The sequence below is a fragment of the Corythoichthys intestinalis genome, chromosome 11, assembly GCF_030265065.1.
Source record: "Corythoichthys intestinalis isolate RoL2023-P3 chromosome 11, ASM3026506v1, whole genome shotgun sequence".
NCBI lineage: Eukaryota > Metazoa > Chordata > Actinopteri > Syngnathiformes > Syngnathidae > Corythoichthys > Corythoichthys intestinalis.
Window position 1 is genome coordinate 20083799 of NC_080405.1, and position 13116 is coordinate 20096914.

At 37.7% G+C, this 13116-nt stretch overlaps 1 protein-coding gene across 2 annotated transcripts in view; it reads right to left on the reverse strand.

Annotated features, from left to right (window-relative positions):
* Positions 1-11076, reverse strand: part of LOC130923850 (sodium/potassium/calcium exchanger 3-like) — a 35796-nt gene extending 24720 nt beyond the window's left edge. For both annotated transcript variants that reach the window (XM_057849929.1, XM_057849927.1), the window contains exons 1-7: positions 10583-11076; positions 10314-10403; positions 7761-7837; positions 7592-7666; positions 7386-7470; positions 188-291; positions 28-102 (exon numbers count right to left, since the gene is read on the reverse strand). In XM_057849929.1, the coding sequence (XP_057705912.1) occupies positions 28-102; positions 188-291; positions 7386-7470; positions 7592-7666; positions 7761-7837; positions 10314-10403; positions 10583-10691 (615 nt within the window). In that variant the 5' untranslated portion in view covers positions 10692-11076. The remainder of the gene's footprint in view (positions 1-27; positions 103-187; positions 292-7385; positions 7471-7591; positions 7667-7760; positions 7838-10313; positions 10404-10582) is intronic.
* Positions 11077-13116: the final 2040 nt, after the last annotated feature.

The window sequence follows — 13116 nt, forward strand, 5'->3', positions numbered from 1 at the left end:
AAATAAAAATATTGAGATTTTTCTCACCACGATGAGCAAAATTATGGATAAAATGTAGAAGGCAGCATCGCGAAACAAAGGCCACCAGCTCAACAAAATTGGCTGGAAAAAGAAAACCAACATATCTGATATTTATTCCTCAGATCCAGCATATACGACCTTGACTGTGTATGTTTGTATGCGAGACCTGTCCTGCGAAGATGCCACAGATGCCAATGATGACCAGGATGTTAAAGACTGCTGAACCCACGATTGTGCCCACGCCTACGTCTCCTTTTGTGATAAACACTCCTGAAAACATTGCAAGTCTATAAGTAAGTAATTAATTGGTCCATTTCAAAATTAAAGCATATTAAAATGCATTGTTTAATAACAATTATCATATATGGTTTCATTCAAAAGGAGGGTCATACTACAGGTTTCTAGTTGAAATAAAGCTTTACTAAATTATAATTGGTGCTGTCATCATGTTGTTCCCCCTGCAACAGTCAGTTGTTTTTTACCCTGAGAATGGGGAATCCTCAGTAAAAGGCTATCTGCGCTAGCCTCTCTAGTACGTGAAGGAAGAAAAATCGGTGTTCTTGATGCATTGTGCTTTCCAAAGGCGATTCGACATGCATTTATTAGCTGTACCATTTATCGTCAGGGCACAGAGAAACAAACAACCATTCATGATCACATTCACGCAATCAGTATTCAATCCATCTACCATGTCTTACAGCTATTTGACAGCTGTTTTTAATTGATTTCTGGGTGTGGAATCCATAATTGATCTCAGCTTTCTCTATCATGTCAGGCTTTGAACTATAAAATCCCCGTTTTCGATGATAACAGTAGCTCTATCAGTTTCACCAATGAGACGTCACAACAATAATGACATGACTTACACCTATTAGGCTAGGTTCATACTGCAAGGTCTTAATGCATAAATCCGTTTTTTTTGCCGTATCCATTTTTTTTTTTGGCGTGCCCGTTCAGACTGCCTTTGTCCATTGAGACCCTTCAAGTATCACGCGTGCGCACTAATTTGCAGTCCGAGATGCGCTCAGCAAAGAGACCCGCATGCACAGAAGCATTAAAACAAATTACACATGCGAGCTGTATGTCATTCCAGAGTGATCATATTTTGATTTCCAAAAAGAGGACACAAATAACAGACATTAATAATCCCCGTTTAGTCTTATATTATAGTTGATATGGACTGATAGAACGCATACACGTACACACATGAGCCATTACGTGTGTGCGTGAAATGACGTGGGTGCGTCAGTTTGCCCCGACTCGGTCATGTGTGCAAGGATGAAATATTGCACAGGATGAAAATCGAAAATTGTAAGGCTTATTCTTTTCGTCATTTTACTTTTTTATGACTGTTGTCAAGCCGCTTTATGGTTAAAAGCAGAGTTCAAGCTAGGTGCTAATGCCTAAATGGCTGCCGTCCTCCGTGCCTCTTGCTCTTTGCTGACGTAATTGCTGCATGAATTCCGATTTGGGAGTCTTGACAGTTCAGACCGCCAGTCACGTTCTGAAAAAACGTGGCCCAGATCGGATTTGAACCACATACGAAAATGACTCAGATCGGATTTGAAATGGTCCACTTCTATGCGACTTGTCCCGTCCAGACCGTCAAGTTAATGCCCGAGTCGGAAAAATACGAAAAAATCGTATTCGTGCATTAAGACCTGTAGTATGAACCTAGCCTTAGACTCATTCTATGATCACTGCAGGCTGTTCAATCACGTGGCGTCTTTAAAGCACCATAAAAAATGTAGTCTTTGACATTGAGCGCTGCCCTCAACATGACTCAAAAGCATGGATTTTATCCCCTCTCCCAGTTTTTATTCGGCACCAATTGAGCACGGAACTATGAAGGAATTATTCAGTATTCAACTATTCAAATTAGGAACTATTCTCTCCACTAGAGGGCACTCATGCTTTTTGGAAGAATGGCGCTTCAATTCTGCAGATATTAGATGATGGATGGGTTCATATAGATAACTTTGTGCTGGGAAAAAAATACCATTGTTTAAAAAAATAATAATAATCAGAAGTAGTATGCAGTTACTCACGTTACTCTTTACTTGAGTGTTCTTTTCACCGAATACTTATTTACTTGTACTTGAGTACATTTTTTGGATGACTACTTTTACTCTTAATTTAGTAATATTATTTTGAAGTAACGCTACTTTTACTTGAGTACATTTTTTGGGTACGCTACCCACCTCTGACTGGTTTTCTAAAAATGTTCAATTACGGCCCATGCTACATAGCTACTAAGTTTTAAAAGGATTAGTTCATGAATGACGGGGGAGTAGGACTCCAAAGCGAGATTCAACAGGAAGAACAAGGCTACTTGAATCTCACCTTGAAAGGCCTTCAGCCTTTAAGAAACGAAGATCAGTTTTGGAACATAACATTAGTTAACAATAGCTGTCCGAATCAGACCTGAAACATTTTTTTTAAATTGTTGCTGAGTCTTAATCATTCATTTTAAAATCATAGTGTACTGTTCATCTGAAGCTTGCGTTAACTGGTAACCCTTAGGAATAATTAGGTTCTAAGTATTAGCTCTCAGTTTTCAAAAAGTTGGTGACCCCACAATATGAGAACACATTTAGATTTTGTTATTATTATTATTATTATTGGATAATTAGATACTATTTATGATAACATTCAACAGTTGTCTCAAAGTCCTCTTTGTTGGAAAAGGAAAGAAGCGGGATTACTAAACTGCTTCTCGGATATTTGTTTCCACAACAAGCAAAACACCCAAAATTAACTGTGATAATGAACCGGGGGATAGAGAAAGGCAGAATGATGTGGAAAATGATTAAATAACACATTTTATCTTCATTACTTTTACTACTTGCATCAAATCAGACCAGTCCTAGCCACCAAAGATCGTAACTGTGGAATTTTCTTTCATTCTACAATGCCTAAGAGGAATGTTTCCCCACCCATCCATTGACATTGGTTAAATTGGTGGTCAGCAACCCGGGGCTCTAGAGCCGCATGCAGCTCTTTTGCGCTGCCCTAGCGGCTCCCTGGAGCTTTTTCTGAAATATTTGATAATGGAAAAAGATGGGGGAGGGAAATATATTTTTTGTTTAATATTGTTTCTGTTAGAGGACAAATATGACACAAACATTCCTCTAATTCGTTGATATTGTAACGAAGTTAAACTTGAGACGGCATCGTACAACAGAGTAGTCACGTGGTGCGTCATTCTCTATGGGATGCAAAAACATTTAGTCATGAAATCTTATTATGTACTGTATATTTGTAGCCAATTTAGTCATTTTGATAGTAGGCTAATACACTGCTGGCCAAAAGTATTGGCACCCCTGCAATTCTGTCAGATAATGCTCAATTTCTCCAAGAAAATAATTGCAATTACAAATGCTTTGATATTAATATCTTCATTTATTTTGCTTGCAATGAGAAAACACAGAAAAGAATGGGGAAAAAATCAAATCATTATCATTTTACACAAAACTCCAAAAATGGGCTGGACAAAAGTATTGGCACCCTTTGAAAAATCATGTGGTGCTTCTCTAATTAGTGTAATTAACATAATTACCTACAGCACATAATAGTTGGTGACAATAACCAAATCACACTTGCAGCCAGTTAAAATGGATTCAAGTTGACTCAACCTCTGTCCTGTGTCATTGTGTGTACCACATTGAGCATGGAGAAAAGAAAGAAGCAAAATTGTAAGGAAGCATGGGCAATCTCAAGGCTACAAGTCTATTTCCAAAGACCTTAATGTTCCTTTACCTACCGTGCGCAGTGTTATCAATAAATGTAAAGCCCATGGCACTGTGGCTAACCTCCCTAGATGTGGACTGAAAAGAAAAATTGACAAGAGATTTCAACGAAAGATTGTGCGGATGGTGGATAATGAACCTCAACTAACATCCAAACAAGTTCAAGCTGTCCTGCAGTCCGGGGGTACAAGAGTGTCTACCCCTACTATCCGTTGGCGTCTGAATGAAAAGGGACTTTATGGTAGGATACCCAGGAAGACCCCGATTCTGACCCAGAGACATAAAAAAGCCATGCTGGAGTTTGCCAAAACTTACCTGAGATAGCCAAAAACGTTTTGGAAGAATGTTCTCTGGTCAGATGAGACAAAAGTTGAGCTTTTTGGAAAAAGGAATCAACATAGAGTTTTCAGGAAAAAAACAAGGCCTTCAAACAAATGTATACGGTCCCCACAGTCAGACATGGCGGAGGTTCCCTGATATTTTGGGGTTGCTTTGCTACCTCTGGCACTGAACTGCTTGACCGTGTGCATGGCATAATGAAGTCTGAAGACTACCAACAAATTTTGCAGCATAATATCGGGCCAAGTGTGAGAAAGCTGTGTCTCCCTCAGAGGTCATGGGTCTTCCAGCAGGACAATGACCCAAAACGCACATCAAAAAGCACTAGAATATGGTTTGAAAGAAAGCACTGGAGACTTCTAAAGTGGCCAGCAATGAGTCCAGACCTGAATCCCATAGAACACCTGTGGAGAGATCTGAAAATGGCAGTTTGGAGAAGGCACCCTTCAAATCTCAGAGACCTGGAGCAGTTGGCCATAGAGGAATGGTCTAAAATACCAGCAAAGCATTGTAAGAAACTCATTGATGGATACCGGAAGCAGTTGTTCGCAGTTATTTTTTCTGAAGGTTGTGCTACCAAGTACTGGGCCTAGGGTGCCAATAATTTTGTCCGGCCCATTTTTGGAGTTTTCCGTAAAATGATAATGAATTAATTTGAATTTTTTTTCTCTCTTTTGTGTTTTTTCATTGCAAGCAAAAGGAATGAAGATATTACTGTATTGGCCCGAATATAAGACGGCCCTGATTTAAGACGATCCCCTCTTTTTCAAGAAAAAGACTTTTTGAACACCAAATTAATTTTTATACAGAAAATAATTACAGTACATCTGAAACAAATGATTATAACAATATATTTGAGAGAAAAAGCATGTTATTTTGCCGCATTCAAATCTTAATATCTGAACATTTAAATATATAAACTAAAGTGCAATCACATTCGTAAACGAATGGCTTCTGGTTTTTGAAATGTAAATAAACCAATCTGTTGTGATAAAACAACAAAATTGCAATAACTGCATTAACCATCAAAGTGAAGTGTAACTGTAACTGTAGTCTTGAAACAAATCTGAATAAGGAAAAACAATGAAATAAAATAATTAGGGCTGTCAAAATTATCGCGTTAACGCGCGGTAATTAATTTTTTAAATTAATCACATTAAAATATTTGACGCAATTAACGCACATGTCCCGCTCAGAAAGTATTCTGCCTTTTGGTAAGTTTTACAGCAAGACTTTTTGTGCTGTCCAACAGCGAACTCTTGTGGTCGCTTTGCGACATGGTTTATTGTTTTCTTTCCAGTTCATTATGGCTGCACGACGTCTCGGGCTGATAATGTTGTGCTTATATGATCCTTGGACAAGATTTGTCCGTAAGTATGGTTGTTGTAAAGAATGTACATATTATGTCTGTAAGCGAAATGTTATATTTTTTGTATGAGACGCTTTTTGTTTATGTTTAGTGAACCTGTATAGCGTGCTAAGCTAACGTTGTTGCTCATGCAATGCTTGTGTACTTTTTTTTTGTAGTTTTACAATGGTCTAAAGAGGACAATGGTTTGAGGCCATTTTATTAATAAATCAGATGAAAAAGGAAGAAGTCTAATTATTAAGGCGTCGTTCACTAGCTGTCTAGCTTTGGAAAAAGTAGACGCTTCGGAGTGAGGACAGCATACATAGATTTAAATGACAGTAGAGTGAAATGCCCACTACAGTCCTTTTGTACCGTATGTTGAATGTATATATCCATCTTGTGTCTTATCTTTCCTTTCCAACAATTTATTTTACAGAATATATATATAATTTACAGAAAAATATGGCATATTTTATAGATGGTTTGAATTGCGATTAATTGCGATTAATTAATTTTTAAGCTGTAATTAACTCGATTAAAAATTTTAATCGTTTGACAGCCCTAAAAATAATGCAAACTGGTTAAACTAGTAGCTGAGATCTGTCATGACAGAACATCGCTTCAATGTTATCTGGCACCATCTACAGTCGTGAATGGGTAGAGTAGCTGAGATCTGTCATAACCAGTGTTGTTAATAACGGCGTTACAATATAACGGCGTTACTAACGGCATTTTTTTTTTCAGTAGTGGGTAATCTAATTAATTACTTTTCTCATCTTGGCAACGCCGTTACCGTTACTGAGGACGGAAAGGCATGCGTTACTATGCGTTACTATATTGGTCGAAAAGTCTGAGGGAGACGGACTCACCGAGACGACAGAGCAGAGCAGGAGTAGGGAGGAGGCAAGAAAGTTGTGACGCCGAGCAAACGCGATGCTAGGTAGCTCCAATAATACATGTTGTAGCCGATAGCCTACAAACCACGCCCGCATGTTATGGTAGATATGGTAGACATGGTAGATATCACATGTACTGTACATAGATATAACTAGATGCAAAATGACAGACATGGCACTAAATGAGTTAGTAGACAGCCGCCATCTTAAAGCAGTAGACTTTTTAGGACGGCTCTGTTGAAGAGAACCTTCCTAACGAACCTAAGTAACTTTTTATCTAAAATACTTCTAAATTCTAAATAAGTAGAGAGAAGGGAACTAATGCAATAATGGGAGCAATTTTAACAACTTTTAACAGTTGATTCAGGGTAAAGGGTAAATTAGGGTAAAGAATTGGGCTCGGGCCAATTGTACCAAAAACCTTCACAAAAAACTTCACATCGTGTGGCCAATGTTTTTTTTGTTTTTTTTTGAGGGGAAAAAAAAAGTAATTATCACCAATTACTTTGCCAAGTAACTAATTACTCTTACATTCAGGTAATTGAGTTACTAACGCAATTACTTTTTGGGAGAAGTAATTTGTAACTATAATTAATTACTTTTTTTCAGTAAGATTAACAACACTGGTCATAACAGAACATCGCTTCAATGATATCTGGCGTCATCTAACGTCAGGAATGGGTATCATGTTTAGACCGTAAATATAAGACCACCCCCTCTTTTTCAATTTTATTTCAATGCAAAAAACACCGTCTTATATTCGGGCTAATACGGTACTACCGACGCATTTGTAATTGCAATCATTTTCTGGGAGAACTTGAGCATTATCTGACAGAATTGCAGGGGTGCCAATACTTTAGGCCAACAGTGTATAGCTACATACAGCATGTGCTGCCTTCATTAAAAGGCTGATATAAGGCTTTTGACTCATTGAAGGGCGAGCAGTTAAATGTGAAGATGTAACGATTTCTTGCAGTTTGATTTGTAAACTCTTGACTTGGTATTAGATTTAAAAAGTAGACGACTGACCAATCAAAGAGGTGAAAAGCTCAGGGGCAGAGCTACCAGCGGCCATGAAGGTTGCACCAGCGACATCCTGGCTAAGTTTTAGGTTCTAGAATGCAGAAAAGGGAGGTTATTTAAAGGTGGAATGTTTTAATGTTCTACTTTTTACCAAAATAGCAGAACTAAGCGTGTTTGATTTGGAAATGCATCAAACATCAATCCCATCAAACCTCAGAGACTTTTTCCAGTGACGGCACGAAATAAACATCACACACAATGGCTAGTGCATGAAACATGTAGATTGCCTGCAAAGATAAGAAACGTACTCATGTCATACTTAAAGAAGAAATTGCAATGGTTCTTTTTTTTTATTTTTATCTCAGCCGTCCGTTAACTCACACAGAGCACATGGAGGACGACCGCTCCCTGTCTCCGCTGCTCCAAGGTAAATACGTCTTCAGGAAACTCGCTGATGGCTGAAAAAGAGATGACAACAACGAACAAATTTGGACTATAAACTGGAGCATTAATAATGAATTCATTCAGGTTTTCACCAACAGAATAAACATTGTAAAATCATTGTTGAGGCTCATTTCTTCACCGCAACTTCACTTCCCCATTTTGTTTCTGTGAAATAAATGTTGCTACTTCACATGCATTAGAACTGTTCAAAGGTTAACAAAAAGTCTGACATAAGCTTTGCTCAGTGAATGACTTAGCTGCTTTTCTTGCATCCTAAATTACTTTTCTCCCCTTTTTTCTTGTGACTTCTCACTATCTGTTTAGCCATCTCCCAGACTTTTCTCAATGATGTTATTCACATTCAAAAGCCACAAAGCTGAACTTGAGTGGCATTACCGGAAAGGTCAGATACTTGAATACACTCAAGTGTGACAGATGTGAGGCTAGACAGAGGAGGCCATTGTACACTCAAATACATTTTGTAAAAAGATGCCTGATTGAATATTGTATTGCCTTCAAATTAAAAGTCTTGGTTAGAAGTATATTCTTGATGATCACCAATGCACAGCTCCTCTCCAAATACGTTGAGGTGATGAGAGCGCTACTGATGAAAAGGGGTACTAATCAGTAGGTCATTACAGCAGGTCACTGGTGCTTTGATTCACTCAGTTTCCATCAAGAGACACATCCTTCAGTTCCTTAGCAACCACATCCTTTAAAGGCTATGTGAGTCTCAACGTCTCGATGTGCAGTGTAGGCCCGTGGTTGTTGAAGTAGTCAGCGCTCTGGTGTCCACATGATTTCGCCAAACAGTGCACACAGTGTAATATCATAAGAGATGATTTGTGTGTGGCCTGATCATTCAGAGGTGACTAATAAAACCAAGACGGCAATCAATAAGGAATTAGTATAAAGATATGCATATGCCCTTATTGTTTTAAGACAGTTATTCTCAAAGTGTGGCAGTAGTTTTCACAGTATAAGTAATAGTGTTGTTGGACAATTGTTGGTTCATAAAATAAATGCTTATTGTGTGACTGCTTTGAGAATTCACACGATATTGTCTATCTTGTGTATCTTCTAATCCGTTTGCTTTTTTAGCCAATTCTCACTTTTCAGATTGTTTCCCATAAAGTCTCATTTCATTTTCAAAAGGTGATTCAACACCTAGATTAAAATTTATTTGGATTCAACATTTCAATATGGTCACAAAACCATTTACAATTCCCAAAAAAACAAACAAAAAAAAATGGCGGAAAACACAGACAAGGCTGAAAAAGCAGTTTCTGCTCTTGAACCCATCTTTAAAATAAACTGCTGTATTTTAAGCCAAAAGAACTGTTGTGTTCGATAGAACAATATGTCTATATGCTGCCATAGCAGATTGCGATTTCTGCATCGTGACCCTTGTTATATTACCATGTTTCATCCATAAAATCCCCCTAAAATCCAGCTGTGGCCATTCACGGCTGTGTCTTGACACTTGGTGATACATGCTACATGGAGTTTTAGGATCGAAAAGAGATAAGTACGCGATAATATCTCATTAAAATCATGGGGTCTTTAATTATGCTCTCGCATGCGCGCACCTCCAGTTAGGGTTTTGCTGTTTATTTATTTATTATTATTTTTTAAATGCCCTCCTGTTCAAAAATGTTCTTCCCCCAGAAAATTGAAATTTTAAGCTTTCCAATGATATATCACAAATGCTTATAGGACAATTTTGAAATTTGGCCAAATTGGGGGTGTCTGAGCGGAACTTAAAATCACCAGGGTGACTATATATATACTAGAATATATACACATTTTTCAACAAACCCCTCCCCCATTCATTCCCAGTGGCCCATTTAAATAACAGGTTCACATCTTGCCCCCGAAAAATAGTGTTTCAGGGGATTCAAGTCACGTTGAGAGTAATGTTTTTAACTTTTCAAAACTTCAGACCAACAAAAAATTCCTCATTCATTCCGACGGACTTTCAAGTTGAACACAGCCAGAAACTACAAACTTCATTCCACAATCACGTCCATTTACTTTCAATTTGGAACCACTGAAAGAATTCCACGTTCATTACCATTGACATTCAACTTGGACCCTACAAAAAATTCCACCAAATTATCCCCATCATTCAACAGTTTTTTGCATTTCAGCGTGCACACACAATTTCTACAGGAAATACATCCTTATGTTAGTCAACGAAATTAGTGGGTCCCAGTAACTAGCCATGTATACATTTTTTTTTTTTTTTTTTTTAAATTTGGTTACAACTCTTTTGAACCAGTTTATGCTCAGAGACTACAGTAATAATAATATGTATGATGTATTAAAATAATTTATAATTATTTAGGAAGCAATCGGCATCAGAATTCTTGATGTTCAGTTATCTTTATACAGTGTAAAAAATAATTTGAAACAAAAAATTTGGAGAACACTATTCTATGACTGTAACGACCTGTTTAATGACTGCAAACATAAGAAAGCTGATCTTACCAGTTTTAGAAACTGTGGATAGGTTGTAGTCATCTTTCTGTGTCTTGACCTCCTTCTTAGATAAGACACCCACAGAGGTTGCAGAAGAGTCTAAAAAGAGAGGTTATACAGTCATTTACAGTACATTTCACTGTGACGATTGGCGCTAGAATGTACAGTGTTATTGAAGAAATAGTAAACTTAATGCATTTTCAATAGAATCTTGTATTCTGTACTCAATTACAGACGAAAAACATAAATGAGAAAATATATATTATTTCTATAAGCACCGGTAACATCATTGAGATGCAAAACCCAGGTGACTGCCAGCAGACCGACTCCACAGACGCAGAGCCGGGGGAGGAGCAGCGTCTGCCTCGGTCTCCTCGGCGCCTTCATCCCGCCCGCCGGCCTATACACTCAGAACATGTCGCCTTTCTTTCTCACGTCTCGTGGCCACTCCCTTGTGCGCCGATACGACTAAAACCGAGCCTGTTGCTTGAGATTTGAGGCGATCGCCTCTCTCTTTCTTTCTTTTTTTTTTTTTTGTCTCCAACGGATACAGAAGAAAAGAGTGTCAGGCACTCATCACATCAGCTACTCAGCATCCAACACCGATGGAAGGAATCCGGGTGAACGCGTCGCTTCCAGTCGTAACGTCAACTAGCTTTAATGTGAAAACCTCAGCGTGTCTTCATGTCCTTTCATCTCGAGTCACAAAAACATCAGATCGCACGCCTAAATAGGACCGAGAAGGCGGTTTCACAGAGCGATTGCATACCACTACCGCTAGGGGACGCCCGTTGGCTTTCAGAGCTGTAGTACCTGGTGCAACAAAACATCCAGTTGCAGTGACGTTTAGATAAAACCTTGTTAAATTAAATCAACCTGGATCTATAATGATTGTTAGGGTTAGATTCAGTAGATTCGCTTCAATGTTTTATGCAAGGACCTAAACTGGTTTTTCAAAGATTAAAATAAGTAAATATTTGCAATAAAAAGCATGCGGAAGTATGACTGCTACTTTACACAATTGGTGTTCTAAACAACACATTTCAGATCAAGTTTAGTTATGCACAGTGGCCCTAAATCACCAAAAGATTCCAAAAACGTCAAAAAGAAAAAGTGGACATTAGCTAGATGACGGTAAATTAAATGGAATGATAACAATTTTAGATAAATATTAGAAATAAAAATCAATGGTGACATTTCCTCATATAACACCACTCTTTCATACGACCAGAGGGGGTGGGCGCACAGAGAGAGCAGACTTCTGCCTAAGCAGACAAAATCAAAGTATCGCCATATTTTGTTGAGTTGGCAGTGGACATTTCCTTTAAGTATGAAACAAGTTATGGCAAAATTATTTTTCTGATCTCTGTGGCCTTTGACCTCATGACCCCAAAGTTTAATCAGCTCTTCTGTGTCATACTACAAACATCATTAGCCTAATAACCTAATTCCTATTTTTACATTTTCGGGAAAATGGGAATTTATTTCTTTTGCAAACATATTAATATTTTCATTACTAAGTCAGAAAGTGTTTTTGAACAGTTCTGATTGGCTTGGTAGAAAAGCTGTAAGGAAAGATGATCAAGTAGTGGTAGGAGGAACATTATGTATTAATCTTAAAAGGCCGAAAGTGTTTTTGAACAGTTCTGATTGGCTTGGGAGAAAAGCAGTAAGGAAAGATGACGAGGTAGTGGTAGGAGGAACATTATGCATTAATATTAATTAGGACAAAATTTAAGCAATTATTCTTTTTAACTAACGATATCCTTCAAGTTTGATAACAATCCCTTTCTTCATTCTTCAATTAGCTTGAGCATAAATATGTATATTCAATTTGGCTCTGTGACGTGTGACCTCATTACCCCAAAATTTAATCATCTTTTCCATTTCTTATTACAAGCATATCCTACAAGTTTGATAATAATCTCAGTCTTGGTTCTTGAGTCATCTTGAACATAATCATACAGACACGTGGAAGTGAATACATAAGCAGTCCATACAGCAGTTTTGATCAACGTCAGTAGAACAGAAGGAAAGTGGCAGTAAAAAAGGGCCTACAGTATATGTAAGTTTACCTAATTGCAAGTAGAGCTGGGAATCTTTGGGCACCTAACGATTCGATTACGATTACTATTCAGAGGCTCTGATTCGATTATAAAACGATTACCCCCCTCCTTTTAAATTTTTTAAAAAAAAATTAAAAAATGTTTTGTACATTAGTTCCAAAATTGTTCAAAAATATTCTCAGGCTAAACCAAATTACTATTTCAGTATCAAGTTAACATATAGCAGTAAAAAATATACAAAAATAACAGTAAATAAAAAACTCTAGTCCCCATTCGATATCAGCAGCTTTAAACTACATTCAATTATTTTAATGTTGTGAATCAACCGTTAAAGTTGTTAAAATTGCTCCCGTCATTCCATAATTTCCCTTTTGTCTACTTTCGACATGTGAACGTTTTAAAACTATTTTAAAGATAGATTCAAGTCAATATTTTACCGATTTAGGAGTATTTTAGATAAAAAGTTAATTAGGTTTGTTTGGAAGGTTCGCTACAACAGCCTTGCAGGGAAGTGTACTGCTTTAAGATGGCGGCCGTTTACTACGCCCGCATCTAGCTTTTTGTTGCTGTGCTGCTAACGCTAATGCATCTAGTCCTATATAAATGATATCTACCGTAACATGTGGATGCCACTGGATGTACTTTGTAGCAGCTTTTCGGCAGCAGTCAGGTATGTTGTTGTGTTTTTTTATAACGTGGCATGAGTTGAGCTAGAGCCATGAGTTGAGCATTGGCATTACCTGACG